The 16181-nt window shown below is 33.0% G+C and overlaps 1 protein-coding gene across 1 annotated transcript; it reads left to right on the top strand.

The window, feature by feature from the left end:
* The first annotated feature begins 432 nt into the window (after positions 1 to 432).
* LOC18598175 (dehydration-responsive element-binding protein 1F-like) lies at positions 433 to 1302 on the top strand. The gene has a single exon (XM_007027578.3). It carries the CDS (start codon positions 527 to 529, stop codon positions 1205 to 1207), a length of 681 nt encoding a protein of 226 aa, XP_007027640.3. The 5' UTR covers positions 433 to 526; the 3' UTR covers positions 1208 to 1302.
* Positions 1303 to 16181: the final 14879 nt, after the last annotated feature.

Genomic DNA, 16181 nt, shown 5'->3' with positions numbered 1-16181 from the left:
AATATATTTAATATTCTAACGGGATTTTACGAGAAAATCTTGATTTTCCTATGTCAAACTAGAGATATATATATATATATATATATTTCATTTTGAAGTATACGGAAATTTGCTTTTTTTTATTTCAAGTATTTTACAAAATTCGTAAAATTAGGGTCTGAGTTCTTGACCTGGAAAGAGCAAGTAAAGTAAGTCAACGTTGTCACATCAAGAAACAGCTTTAGGCAGAGAAAATGACTCGGGAGCATTTTTTCCCCCACGTGAAACATGTTTGGGTTTGCCCCAGCGCCACGTGGGAAGTGTGAAAGAGCAAGAAGAAAATCAACAATTAAACACGATTTACATATTGTGCTATTGAATCATTCTTGTTTCCCATATTTAATCCTCGTACTGTTTTTCTCCTTCAATAATTATAAAGCTCATTTCTAGCTAGCTGGACAAAGGAACAAGAAGAAAGAAAGAAAAATAGATAAACACAGAAACTCCTTCTTCTTTTAAAGCATCTCTCTCTCTACAATTGAAACAGATGGAAGAGCAATCGGTTTTAAGCTCAAAAAGCCACATAACTCCATGTTCGTCGTCACAGCCTGAACTAGGCAGCTCATCAGGGCAAGTTGAAGCAAAAACCCAAAAGCGAAAAGCTGGAAGGAAGAAGTTTCAAGAGACTAGACACCCTGTTTACAAAGGCGTTAGGAGAAGGAACGGAAAGTGGGTCAGCGAGCTGCGAGAGCCTATCAAGAAATCCCGAATCTGGCTCGGGACGTTCTCGAGCCCAGGCATGGCTGCTAGGGCTTATGATGCAGCGGCCTTAGCTCTCAAGGGAGATTCTGCTTCCTTAAACTTTCCTGAGTCAGCTAATGCATTACCACGTGCTAGGTCATCCTCCATCAGGGATATACAATATGCTGCTATGGAGGCTGCCGAGGCGTTTGGTGATATTGCCAAAACACCATCTCCTTCGCCTTCATTGTCATCGTCGTCGTCGTTGCCGTCGCCGCCACTGCCAAGCTTGGAGAACTCATCGGAAAATGTACAAGGGAGTTCAGAGAAGTTGTTTTTGGATGAAGAAGAGGTGTTTAACATGCCAGGGATACTTGACAGTATGGCAGAAGGGCTGATACTAACCCCACCAGCTATGCAAAAAGGGTACTATAATTGGGATGATGATGTAGATGATTATATGGAATTCACTCTGTGGGGTGACTGAGTTGTTAGTGCTTAAGCTACCTATGCCTCCCAGTTAGAGCTTTGAAAACCTCCAATGAAAATGGGTCAAATTATTGCGTCGTTCCAAATAACAAACTTGCTTTATATGCATAGCACAGGAAAACGGGTAAAAATACTCAAAAAGCTGAGTAAATAATTAAATAGACAATGTTAGTGCATAAGTTACAGTGTTAAAACAAAAAAAATAGGCAAAAGAGGGACTACGAGGATGAACTGTGAAAATTTTTTTTCTCAGCGAATTAGTAAATTTTATTAATATCACTGAAACCACAATTAGTAATGGCCCTAAGGCCTATTGGTAAAAGCAACTGCAAGCAACAGTTATCTACTATCAGTTGCACAAAAATATGAACAAAATAGAGCCAGCAGATTGACTTTAGAAATGAAAAGTCTTGTGCCCCGGACACACATGTTGATGTTATGGAATGCATTTAACATTGCTGTTGTTTGTCTAAGAATTTGGTTAGGCTTCAAAATACTATTTGATGTAACATTGCAGCTGATCAAGTATAAATTTTGATGCCACACCACGTGCTCGGGTTTTTTAATATTCAATCCAAAATTGATTAAATAAATAGAGAGTTACAATTTTTTCCTGTTATTCTAACTATTAGTGCCAACAGATTATATAGTACGGTGAAATTAATTAATCTTAACATAGAATCAAATGATTTGAAAAATAAAAACTACAAATAAAAGGTTTACAGAAATCAAACAGTTAATAAAGAGTTTCAATTAAGAACTAATTAACTCAAAAAGAGTACAAGACAATTTTTTTTTTTTGACAAGCAAGTGAGATATCATTGCTGATCAAAGAAAGCAGAAGTTACAACTTACATGAACAAAATCCTCAGAAGACAAAAAAGGTCTGCGGTAAGGAGACCTCCATACCACATTGAACAGTGGCATAGGAGACCACTAACAAACTATCAAAGGAGGGACGCTGTAATTCATGACAAAAAATTTAACTTCTAATTTAATATGCTAAGGGACAAAATTATGCATATGATTTCATTTCTCCTTAAAAACAACCCTATCACTAAAGCCATCTTGAATTCATTTGCCTCTTGAATATGACATTTGTGGGAAAAGATGAGGAATGAAAGATAACCATTTTTTTCAATTCTTTAGCATGCTTGAGAAAAAATCTTGCCTGCTCTAATTCAGTTACCCGATTGAGAAGCTCTATCTCTACCATCTGTAATTGGTGAACAAAGGTCAGATTTTGAGATTTCCAACATCCCACACATCAACTCCATATACCTACAAAAGCATTTCATACTATTCAGATCTGGAGTAATGAATTTTATGAGAGTGTGGAGCACAGGGTGGTTATGAATATACCTACAAAAGGAAAGGTTTTCAGTTCCATTCTTCTATTTTCCGTTCTCACCAGGTTATGGTGAAGCCCGTGAAGGAGCTAATCAATGTGCAAAATCTAGCAAATATAAATAATACAACTTTGGAAAGTTTTTTGTTGCTAGAAACCGCAGTGATTATGTCAGAAACCGAGAACGAGGCAGAGACAGCGCATATGTGGGAGAGAATTGTCAGAGCACATTCTCATTAATTGACAAAAAGTATTAGGTAACAATATATTTATATATATATATATATATATATATATATATATTATGGGTATTGGGTTAATTAAAGAAAGATAAAATGTCAGCTCTTAACTAACTAATGATTAGCTCCTAACTAACTTTTAAATTTTAAATGAAATGGTGAGTTTTAATCTCTTGTGCTAGGCTTTATTGAAACGGTGAGTATTGGTCCTTTGTTTCAACTTTTTTTCTTTCTAGTTGAGGATTTTAGCTTTGTTCTTCATTTTCATTTGCGTTTTTATTTGTTGGAAACACTTATTTGGTATTTTGTGGATTTAAACAGTGTCTGATACGCCCCGTCAAGATAGATATGCATATTGTGAACGTTCATCTTACCTAATAGATTGTTTAATTGTCTTGGTTGTGGAGCTCTAGTGAAGATATCTGATAGCTGTGATTCTGTTGAAATGTGCTGGGGATTGATTACTCCAGCCAATACCTTTTCTTGGATAAAATGATAGTCCATTTCTATGTGCTTTGTCCTTTTATGAAGCACAAGATTCTAGCTGATATGTATGGTTGATTGGCTATCTGAGTAAAGGTGCACTGCTTCAATGTGAATATCCCTAAAATCTACCATTAGATACCTTAACTATATGATTTCACAACAAGCAGTAGCCATTGACTTCTATTCTGCTTTAGCTAAACTCTAGGCTACCATTGAGTGTTTCTTTGATTCCCAACTCATTAATGAATCACCAATGAAAATGCAATATCCTGTAATTGACCTTATAGTATCAGGGTATCCTACCCAATCACTATCTGAGTATCTAAATATCTTCAAGTTGCATTTTGATTTCATCAGGATTCCCTGACTTGGTGCTTTCTTTAGTTACTTTAAGACTCTGTGAGTTGTTGCAAGGTGTTGAAGTCCAAGTTTGTCCATAAATTGTGCAAGGACCTTTACTGCATAAGTGATGTCAAGTTTGCTAAAGGTCAAGTATAACAATCCCTGACTAATTGTTTGTAGCTTGTAGCATTTGTTAATTTGTCTTCATCACTAGTCTTGCTCAACTTATGATTGTAGTTAATAGGGGTACTTGCAAGCTTGGTTCCAAAGTAGCTCGTGTTTTTCTAGAAGGTCTAAAGCATACTTCCTTTGGCATATTGATATGCCTTTTTATGATCTAACTATCTCAAGCCTTAGGAAGTACTTGACTTTGACAAGGTCCTTGAGTTTGAATTGTGAGCTCAAGAACCCTTTAACATCAAATTTTGCCTGGGTATATGTGCTAGCAATTAGAATATCATCAACATAGACTAAGAGAGCTATGAGATCTTCATCAAGTGTCTTCATAGTAAAGAGTGAATTGTCTGAGGTTGATTATTTAAAACCATATTGCAAGATTGGTGTAGTAAGCTTTGAATTACAAGCTTTTAATGCTTGCTTGAGTCTATAGAGTAACTTATGCAACTTGCAAACCAACTTTGAGTTAGTAGGGTACTCCCCCTTAACTGAGTACCCCTATGGAAACTCCATGCACACTTCCTCTACCAACTCACCATTCAAGAAGGCATTATTCACATTATGCTATGACGGATGCCAATTATGAGTTACTGCCAAGGCAAAGAACACCTTCACTATTATTTGTTTAAATATAGGGCTAAATGTTTCTTGACAGTCAAAACTTTCAATCTGATTATAACCCTTTGCAACTAAACGTGCTTTATATCTTTCCACATTTCCATAAGCATTTAGCTTCACTTTGTACACCCACTTACATCCTACTACATGATAGTTAGAAGGTAGTGGTACAATGCTTCATATACCATTATCTTTCAATGCTCAACAACCGTGGCCTCTTTCTAGTGAGAATAATTGACAGCTTGAAGGTAAGAGGTTGGTTCTTAGATAGTTGATAAAGAGATGATCATGACTTATGTGCAAATGATAGATAATGACAAGATAAGTATTTGGTCATTGGATGTGAAGTGACATCATTTGTTTGAGATGGTAAGTGATAAATCTCTAATATAGAGTTATTTGAGCTTAATTTTGATAATAATTTAGCTTAGTTTTTGTAGTAATGCATAGAGATTAGTAGGTTTTATTTAATTATTTTAAATTAGTTATTTTAGGTGAGTCAATATAATCTTAGTTAATTTTGTGCTAAATTTGGTGTTGATGTGATTAAGATAGGTTATTATTGATTTATTTGTGCTTTTGTAGGTGTTTAATGAAAGAAAAATTTTAATGGAAGAAAGAGAGCAATTTCAAGGTGCAGACTTTCAATACACATATTTCGGTATTTTAGCCATAGCTTTTGTTACAGAGCTCTAAATGAAGTGATTCGTTGATCATTGGAAAGATAAGAGACAAATCTACAACTTTCATGTTTACTATTTTACCTGGTTTGGCTTGTAAATATGGTCACAAATCTTGTCAAAGTTGACATGCTGTAGTAGTCATAGAACAATTACGATTTTTGTTAATTAATTGGACAGGGCTACGATTCACATAGTCTGATAAGAAAATCCTAATTCGAATTGAATTCTTTCTCCGCCCAACTTGGCCTAGCTTCAAAGCCTATAAAAACAATCTTGCGGAGGACTTAAGAAGGAAGAAGAAAACACTAGATTGAAAGCTGAGAGTCAAGCTGCAAAGTCATTGAAGCTGATAAGATTTTGAAGGATTCAAGAAGACTTTGAAGATCTAGATTATAATTCTTAAGTTTTATATTTTTATTATTTTTTTATTTTCTTAGTTTGTTTTTATTGTTTAAACTTTATTCAATGATGATGTGTGACTTAATGGGGAACTAAATTGTTAATCTAAGATTATGATTGAACTCAATATGTAGTTTGAATTATTTATCTCCCTTTTGCTTATATTTGATAGATTTAAGTTGTACATTTTATTCTGTTTTTAATGCTTATAATTGCCTAATCATCAATTAGATTGAATTGAAAACTTAGGTTAAACCTTAACGAAGGAGATTTAGGTAGATCTTGAATAAAATAGCGTATGATCGAATATACTTAGTTGATTAGGTGATTTGATTTGCATATAGGGTAGACATATACTTATAAGCCATACGTAGCTAAGATTAGAGTACAAACTTAATGAATCTTTTTTCAATTTAATTTGCATAGACATATAGTAAATTAATTGAGAAAGGTATTTTTATGAGAAACTCGACAGAGAGTTATAAATAATTTAGGATTCTAGGTTAGCAACTTAATCCATTAAATTGAGTTAAGAGAGAGAGAGATAATAATCAGATGAAATATTGAGGGATATTATAATCTTAAGTCTAGTAGTTAAGTGAGTTTTATTTACTATTTAATTTTAGTTTTAGTTTATCAATTTTAATTTTTCTTTTTTAATTGTTTGGATAAAATTAGGGTGTGTTATAATTTTAGTAGTTAACGATAAGAATTAAACAATTCTCTGTGGGAACGATACTCTATTCATTATTATATTACTTGTTAACGATACGTGTACTTGCGTGAGAAGAAAATCAACAATAAGTTTTTGGCGTCATTGTCGGAGAGTTGATTTTTAATTCTTTCTTGTTAATATTAATACAAAGCATTCATAATCTTACTTCAAATTTTTCTTTTTATTTTCAGATACATTTGATTGAGGTGATGAATTATCTGTGGCCATCTGAACAATTTGTGCCTAGGAGGGTTGCTAGTGATTATGCATTGGATGCAATCAGTGTTTTAGCCACCCAAGTATATGCTTTGTCTCAGAAAATTAACACTTTGGGTGATAATGCTTTTCAAAGTCCTTTTGTTACATGCGAGTTTTGTGGAGATAGGCATTAAAGTGATTGTTGTCCAGTCTATTACGAATCAATGCGATTACAAAATAAGTCATGCTCAAACAATTACAATTCAGGATGTAATCGCGAAAATTTTTCATGGAGTAATGATCATGGTCTTACATATTCATCACAACTTATTTTCCATAATGGTTTTCAGTCACAAGTTAGAACTCCTATACTAGAGAAAAAGCCTTCAATAGAGGATATGTTCATACAATTCATGACATGGACTGATGCCATCATTCAAAGTCAAGCAGAATCCATCCAAAATTTTGAGACACAAATGGGTCAACTAGCTAATGCCATCAATAATACACTTCAAGATGATAGAGATAAAGTAGATTAAGGAAGCACTTCCAGCAATCAAGTTTAAGATAAAGAAATTAAGCAAGAAGAAGAAATATCTATATCACCACAAGTCAAGCCATATGTGCCTCCCATTCTTTTTCTAGATACAATTGATGAGTTAGCTAAGGAGGTTATAGCAAAAACGCATTTTTTAGGAAGAACTCAATTTGAGAAGTTAGATAAAAGTCAGTTTATTCCACCACCCTAGGTTAAGCAAGCATCAAATTTTGAGTTAAAGGCACTACAACCTCATCTTAGGAGGAGGCTACTTTCATACCTCAATCTTTTTCCATGCAAACTCAAACCTCAACTAAAGTCAAGCTAATAACTATAAAGAAGCGCTTCTTGGGAGGCAACCTAAGCACTCTAACTTACTTTCTTTTATTTTTATTTATTTAATTATTAAATTATTAACACTCTTTTTTATTTATACAAGTTCATGTAAAAAAATTTCAAAATATTCAAAAAAATTAAATTTTTTTTTTTTAAAAAAAATGGTAAGCTGCGGCTTCCCGAACACAAAAGGACGCAAAACTCACTAGGCTCGAAGCCGTAGCTCGATTAATAAAAAAAAAAAGAAGCCATATGATGTGGGTCGCGACTCCCACATGGGGTAGGCCGTGGCTCCCCCTGAAGTGGGCTGCCAATTGGGTAGCCCACTACCCATTACCCTCCATTAGGCTGCTAACATTGGGCAGCCCACTAACCAAACCCAATTCTTTTATTTTTTTTTCTATTTGGACTACCCATTGCCCATTTTCCCATTAACCACTACCCTCCATTGTGGGCAGCCCACTAACCAAACCCAATTCTTTTTTTTTTCCTATTTGGACTACCCATTGCCCATTTACCCACTACCCACAACCCAAACCCAATCCCTGCTTTTTATTTGGACCACCTATTACCCAATAAAACCCATCTTTTTTTTTAGTTATTTTTATTTATTTATTTCTACATTAACCTTTATTTATTTTTTTTGTAGTAAAAAAAATATTCCTCCTAAAAAGTGTGAATGAGAAAGATGACAATAAGGAGGAGGAGGATTAGAGCTTCTACAAAATTCATCCAATCATCAGGGGAGTATTTTTTTACCTTTTCTTTTATTTTTTCTAACATTGAGGATAATGTTTAGTTTAAGTTTGGGCAGGTGAATTTATTTTTCTGGTGGTGAATATATTGTGAAAATTTTAGGTTTAATTTTATTGACATGTTTATCTATATTTATAAATAATTTAGGATTAGTTGGCAAATGAATTTATTTCTTGTTTGAATTTTAGGAATCTAGAGTAAAGTTGTGCCAATTTTTTCAATGATTTTTTCTATCCAATGATAATAACTAGTTGTCTTGAATTATTAGCTTTTGGTGAATAAGGTTTTTGTTTGGATTCATGCTAAAGTCTATTGTTAAGTATCATTATTAGAATGCGATTTTCACAAATTTTGAGCACAATAACTTTTACTTTGAATTATTGTGAATATCTAGAGAAGGTTTATATTGATGTGATTTTTAGATTATGTCATGAATTTTAGAATTTGCTTGATTTTCTCTTGAGGTGAAATCCAAGGCAAAACTTAGTTAAGGATATTATTTAGGCTATCTTTGGACTGTTTGAGCCTAAAAAAGCCAACATTGTTAAATTTTTATTCCTAGTATACCCCTTTTGAGTCTAATTTCTCTTTTCTTTGTTTAACTACATAATAATTGAGCTTAACTTTAAAATTAATTTTCCAATTTTGCAACCCTCACTCCTAAGCATGTATATTGTTTTAAGAAATATAAATTGAGCTAAATGTTGAAAAAAGGTGGAAAGGTGATGTTAATGTGAAAAAAAAAAGTTAAAAATATAAAATAAATAACCCCACTACCTACAATATAAAGAAAATAAGTTTGGGGGTGTGAAATTGTGAAATTTTGGAAAAAAAATGTTGAATGATAGAAAAGGTGTACTTAGAGAAGGAAAATAGAGCTTTATATATAGGTCCTAGAATAATTATGTGCTTAGGGTGATTTGAGCTACATTAATATCTTTTATCATACCTTGACCCTAGCCATACATTACAAGCTTTATAAAGTCCTATTGATCCCTAGCTTTGTATTGGTTTACATTAGTGGAGAGAGAGATGAAAGGTAAACCTATGGAAATCTAGTATTAATTTGAAATTTGTTTTGGCATAAACTCATTCAGATGTCATGATCTTCTTGGTAACAGATTACACACACACGAAAATCCATTCGAGAATGTGCTTGCATTAGAATTGAAACATGAATTTGAATGAAGCCTATATTTTTTCTTAGGTTAATGATTGATTGACATACTTTTGAGGAAATTATAAGGAATCATTGAGTTGGCGTACTTTATCTTTAGTAGTAGTAGTAGTAGTAGTAGTAGTAGTAGTAACTATATTTGTTTTTGAAATACCCCATACTTTGATATGGTGATAAATAAAGTTGATCGAATGCAAATTTAGGTCAATTAAAATGTTTAGAAGTGATAAAAGACGAAAGGAGTAGTTTAGGATAAAATATTTCACAAGTGAGAAAATAATAATAAAATAATAATAATTTTATCATAGGAGAATTTGTGAGATAAAAGGCGATTCAGAAGTCAAGTGAGGCATAATAAGGTATTTCAGGTACCAAGGAGACAAGATAAAATTTTTAAAATATTAATATGTAGCCGGATGTCGAAGTCAATCAAGAAGGAGGATCATATGGTTGATCCAAGTGGGGGAGAAGATGACAAGCCCGACTCTACAGAAATATTTGTGATGACATACATGTGGTGGATAGCATGTTTACATGCTAAGAGAGTCTTGAAAAACTTACAAAAGTCGGTATTGTATCTAGAGGTACAATAAAGTTTATTTAAGCCTCGAACTAGATCAAATAGAGAATTTACAATGAAATTAAGAATTTTAAAGTCTCAGAATGGGTTAATATGGTGATTCGGAGTTCGAGGATCAATTTGGAGTCAAACTGGAATTTTCGCTATCCAGGGGCAAAATGGTCATTTGCCACCTGGGGATAAAATGGAAATTTTTAAAAAAGATTTTTGGCTTTATTTGACTTATTGGAGTAAGATTTGAGGTTTAGAAGTGAAAAATTTTAATTTCGGTATAATTTGGAGTAAAAGGGTAAAATGGTAATTTTACCATTCGAAATCGAAAATTTAATTTTTTGAAAGGATTTTGATCAAATTTAATTATTTGGAGTGTGAAATGAGTATGAGGAGTGAAAATTATGCATTATGGAAAATTTTCAATTTTTGGGGTAAAAATGTAATTTTTGAAAAGTTTAGGGGCAAAAGTGTAATTTTGAAAAATTTGCTCCACCAAAACTTTGGAAAAATCTGGAAATTTCACTTAAGACTTGGATAAGTCAAAGGGAATGCATGGAAAAAAAAAATAGGACAAGTGGATGGCTAGAAAAAAGAAATGAATTAATAAAATATTTAAAATATGAATAAAATAATATTATTTCATTAAACAATAAAAAGGCATAAAAAAAATCAGCCCACCCATTCTTCTTCTTCAACATTCGGCCAAGCAAGAAACAAGAGAGAGAAAGGAGAAAACAAAACCCTAGAGAGAGAAAATCAAAGAAAAAGTGTGAATTTTCAAGGAAATTAAGTGAAAAATGTGAGATTTTTTCTATTAAGCTTGAGTTTTCTTATTCCCAAGCATTTCTCTTTATTTTCCATGATTAAATTACATGTTTTCATGATGAATTCAATTCTGAAAAAATGGGTTAGGAGAGAGAAAGTTATTGGATTTATTTGATTTTAATTTATGTTAGTGTTTTTAGTTAGTTTAGCATATTGAGAAACAAAACAACAAGAAAAGAATTTATTTTCTCCCCCAACCATTAATGGCTGAATTTACCATGTAGTGAGTGAGGATGAGTTTGATTTTATTCTAGGAGAATTGGTTAAGGAATAATGAATTATGAGCCTAGAAAAATAATGAGAATTTTCGGAGCAAAAATACGAATTTTTACCCACTAGGGGTATTTTCGTAATTTACTATTGGGACTGATAATTTGCATCACACTGAGGGACATTAAGTTAATTTGGGTGCAATTGAGGTATAGAAACTGAAAAGAATTAAATTGGAGTTTAAACGAACCCGTTAGGAATTTAATCGGGTGATAAGACGAATTAGGCCAATACCGGGTTTAGATAGTTACCAGTGCATTTTTGCATTCCATATCATGTATTGGTAGTATAAATTAGTTTAATTTTGATTTAGTACCAACTTAGTGAAATTCTCGATTTTGTACTGTGTCAAGGTGGTGAGTCCTCCAATAAAGGCAAGGAAATTGCATCCGAGGACCAGTAGACAGAGTGCTTCGAAAGTCTGCATTCTAGACATTGTGAGTAAACTTATTATCGTCTTAATTATCTAGAGTAGTTTTATACAACTGTGTGATTTTATGAAAAATGGGTTTAAATGGTAAATTGTTATGTTTTAAGGGAAATTGTGATTTTATAAATTTTTTAGAAAATCGAATATTGGTTTTGAAAATAGAGTAATTGGAGACTGCTAGTTTGTGTTGCAAATTTATGGTTTTGAATTGAATGGCTTATGACAATAAATGAGCATGAATGGCTAAACTGATTTTGGTGTTATAATTATTTATGCTGTGTATTCAACCTTGAGAGGCTAGGTTGCGATAAATTGCCATGTCATGCTAGAATGAGTTTTATTGATTGGTGGATTATATATTAATTATTTACTGCAGAGGGGATTCCGTGGACCAGCCTATTAGAGGGGCACGGTAAACTCCATTATATTATTACCTCGAACGGAGAGGCGCGTAGGGTATCTCCTGGGGTATAGCTTAGGGTTCACTTCACGCCAAACCACCACGTGAAGGGGAACTCAGCCAACGCCAAGGAACGACTGTATTTTTCTCAAACAAAAATATATTTTAAGAGTATACAAATTTTTAACAGCCTTGGCGGACTCGGTTAGATGCCCTGCGCAAGGTATCACCGAGTATGAGTTTTGGCACGAGCTAAAGTTTTAAGAAATTCATAAGCCAAGTTGATTTCTCGATTTTTATGGATTGATTTTATTTGGTTGAAATGAGTTGAATGGTAATGAAATTACAGTATGATGATTTATTTTAATTGTCTCCATTTACTCGACTTTAGATAGTTTAGATGGTATCTGTTTACTCACTAGGATTTTATAATCTCACCACCCTCATTTCCTCACATTTCAGGCTCAGGGAATTCCGTAGTTAGCTGACTTGAACAAGGACCTTCATTTGGACTCGAATCGGTAAAAGCTGTAGGTTTCCAGCTTCCGATGCATTTTGGATAGATATGGGCCCACGTGTCACTGTAAAAGAAATTTTATGCTTTGGTTATTTGCTTTATAGTATATATGAATATAATTATCTTTTATGCTATAAGAATTATGTACCGATAGTTTTATGAAAATTATTTTACAAGAAAATAGTTTATTTTATTGAATATTTTTATCATATTCAAATGGTCAAATTTTCACTTCAAATGAACGTTTTAGATACATTTTTTTTTTATCATTAAATATATATTTTCGGCTTACCTACTACATTTTTAGCAAGTTTGGAGGTTTTCGACAAAAATGACGAAAATGTTCCTGTGAGCCAAAAAAAAAAAACATGTTATGTTATGATTTGGAAATGATTTGTAATCCTTCGTATTTTGATTATTTGATAACTATTGCTCACCAGGGAAGTGCGAAAGCTGATACGAGAGCCTTGCGAGGTTTTGATCGACATTCGGGGTGAAGAATGTTTGTCGAGGCTTCGCGACGGTTGCCACGGGCTCGATGGGGAGTTCCGGGTCGTGACAATTTAGATTGGTATCAGAGCATGGTTTAAAGATAAAAGATTTTGGTTTTAAAGTTTTGGATTTTAAAGTTTTTGATTTTAAGGTTGTTTTAAGAAATCCACACTGACACTGCGTGGCCCCAAGTCCAGTTAAGTTAAGATAAGTTAAGTTAGGTTAGATTGAATAGAATATATGCACCTACATATAGAAATCTACCTACTTTTGAGATGCATAAATAATTATACAATTACTATTTGGTTGCATATAGCTTTTGAGGTGCACTGGTGACATACAAACCATGTCTAGAAGAGGTGGTAGTCTCGATACCTCTCATAGTGATAGCGAGGGATCGCTAGATTCTACTGTTAGGAGCCGATGACAGTCCGAATCGAGTAGTCCAAAAAGTGCAGATAGTGATAATATTAATATTAGCATGAGAAGTTCCTTTTTGAGAGAATCTAAGGAACATATTAAAGAAAGGGGGAAATTAAGGATAGCCGAAGGAGGTATTCGTTCTAGGAAGAGCGTGACAGTAGTCCGACACTTTCTACCAGGCTCTGGAAGAAATGTAAGGGGACAACCAGAAAATGATAAGGAGAAAGTAACAGTGGCGAGTAAACCCCTTAGAAAAGTGTCAGGTGTACGATATTTTTCTCTCGGTTGTGGAAGAAATGCTGCACCGGTGAGTGATGAAGAATATAGGAGAATACAACAAGCCTGGATTGAGGAGCAAAGGAAAAAAAAATCTCAGAAGGAGGAAAACCAGGAAGAGGATCTTCAGGAGGACTCGGAGTAGAATCTTCCGATAAGATCAGATTAAAATGATGATCCTAAGGACATGTAATATTTTCGTAGGATTTTACACTACTTTAACTCTAAGTAGATGTTGTGTAATAGAGATAATAATTATCTGTACAAAGAATTAAAAATAGTTTGGCTTTTAAAGTATAGGATTAGAATGTATTATAAAATGGCTATAAGTAACTGAAGGTATATGAGAATCTTTAGTATGATAGGGATAAATTGATAATATAATTATTGAGGAAGGTTATAGAAGGAAGCAATAAGGTTATAAATGACATTCGGAATGGATAATGTGATTACTTTAATGATTGTAATTTAAGCATGAAGGGGATTATTCAGTTGTGTTATGACACTATGAGGTAATAGTTGGGCACAAATATAACCCAATGAAGTTAAATTATGGAATATGGGGAATATAAAATTTTGATTCAGTAAGGATTGCGAGAATAAAGTAAGGAGGAAGTTGGGCTGTTTTCGTAGTTAATTATACCGAAAGTCAATAAGATTATTGGAGTATAGAACAAAGAAGATAATTGGATAGGGATGACAATAAATTTGAGGAAAGTTGTAGATAGTAAGCAACTTATGTGTAGAGTGGTATATGTATCATGAATTTATTACACTGTATGGAAAGGATGTTATGAGGTGGAATTTTATGAATGTTGATAAAAGTTAAAAGATGACATGAGATGAAAGTAATAATCTGGCATAGTGTGTATGACAAGAAAATAGAATGTATCTATACTTATAGAACTCATGATATATATCTAAAAGGGAATCCACTGGTTGAGAATGATTGATGCGGTGACTTTGAATATAGACAAATAGCTTTGATGAGAAAATTTTTAATAGCTACAGTGCTTCAACATTGACTGTTCAATGCTGTAATGCTCCGAATACCTCACGCTTATGATGCATGAGTAAGATGGGAGTGACACGATAATGAGCTTACAAATTGAATTTTGATTGTTGGTCATTGTGTTTTGTTATCTGGGAGTCTTAAATATTCTGGAGAATGTTTACCCAAATGAATTGAAAAACTTCTTTATTACCTTGTATATAGGCATATAAAAAAAAATTTGAAAGATTCTTGAGATGACTATATTGAGATGAGATACCAAGTAATGAAAGTGTGAAGGAAGAATTACGAGACTGGTATAAAAAATCAGTTTATATAGAATATTATTACGAGAATTTGTAATATCTGTTTTGATACAGTAAAATGACAAGAGTTAGGAACAACATGAGGCTAATTGTGTGACACCCTAGAAACCTATGAAGACGAGTTAGGGATTGAATGGATGAGTACGTATTTATATATCTTTAAGAGTAAGTGTTTTAGGAATACATAAACATTTTTGAGAAGAGATTCTAATCATACACAGCAAGTATGAAACGTAAAATTTTTAAAACTTGCTGAGAAGCCTAACGGCTAAATCACAAGTTAAGGGATCACATGTTGTGAGACATAAGTTTAAGATAGATATTCCCAAGGAAATACTCAAGAGAAGTTTTGCTCTGAATCTCGTTAAAGCAAGCACTAAGTTATGTGATTATAAAAAGGAAGCTGTAAGCTGAGAGTGATATTAGTATTAATATTGAAAAATACTTGAGGAGAATCTAGTTTTAAGTTTTACAATTTCAAGTACAATTTATAAATTGGTTAAGGAAGAATGATGTTATGTTCATATGAAGGAATGGAACAAAGGATGATAGAAGTTGACCCTGAAAATGAAGTCAGATAATGAAAATTTTCTAATATATATTATGGAAATTGGAATTCGAAAATGCTTGAGGTATACATGATTCAAAGTTTGAGTCTTAAGTGACAAATCAATATCGTAATGCAAGAAAGATACAAGGTAATATAGAGGCATGAAAGATGATTAAGGACAAAAGGATGACTCTTAGGAATTGTGGTATTGCATGAGATGCAATGATCAAGTTGAGATAAATCTTTAAGGCATCAATAGGATTATAAAGCATACACGCATAATAGATTATATTTCAATGGAGATGACAATGTGATGAATGATATATAGTATAAAGAAACTCAAACATATGGTTGGAAATGATATGAATGATATGAAGTTATACACAAGTATAATAAGAAGGTTGACATGCACTATAAGAATTATTATATTGAAACTACGATTAGGATACGGATGAATAAAGGGGGAATGTAGTCCAAGGCATGTGAACACATGGATTCCTATATATAAAGAGAGATGTTGACATTTGAAAATGCATGTATCTATGTATATATGAAATTGATAATTTTACTAACTAAAGTGAAGAATGGTTATCAGTAATTGGGAGATTTTGAAATAGTGTCCAGAGAGGTTAGTGAGCTAAAGTGTTAACGGACATGCAATGAACGATTAAAGTTATGAGTGACTTTGAAGGTAAACCTTGGATTGTTTAAGTTCTTAATGGAACTCTATTAAAGGAAGTGTATAGACCAGTATAAGATGGATGAATCAAGGTTGAGAAATTTGGTACGGAGCGAATTAATAAAATGATGAATAGGTATACATAAGTAAGTATGATATGTGATCGAAATCGGTATAATTGAGATGAAGTTATGGTTCAAATATAAT

Source organism: Theobroma cacao, chromosome 5, assembly GCF_053813885.1.
Source record: "Theobroma cacao isolate CCN51 chromosome 5, ASM5381388v1, whole genome shotgun sequence".
NCBI classification, from domain to species: domain Eukaryota; kingdom Viridiplantae; phylum Streptophyta; class Magnoliopsida; order Malvales; family Malvaceae; genus Theobroma; species Theobroma cacao.
The sequence above is the reverse complement of the archived record's forward strand: the minus strand, read 5'-3'. Positions and strand labels throughout refer to the sequence as shown.

Bases quoted from the DNA above. Each gene is read 5' to 3' on its own strand.
- LOC18598175 (XM_007027578.3), top strand. From the start codon at position 527: ATGGAAGAGCAATCGGTTTTAAGCTCAAAAAGCCACATAACTCCATGT.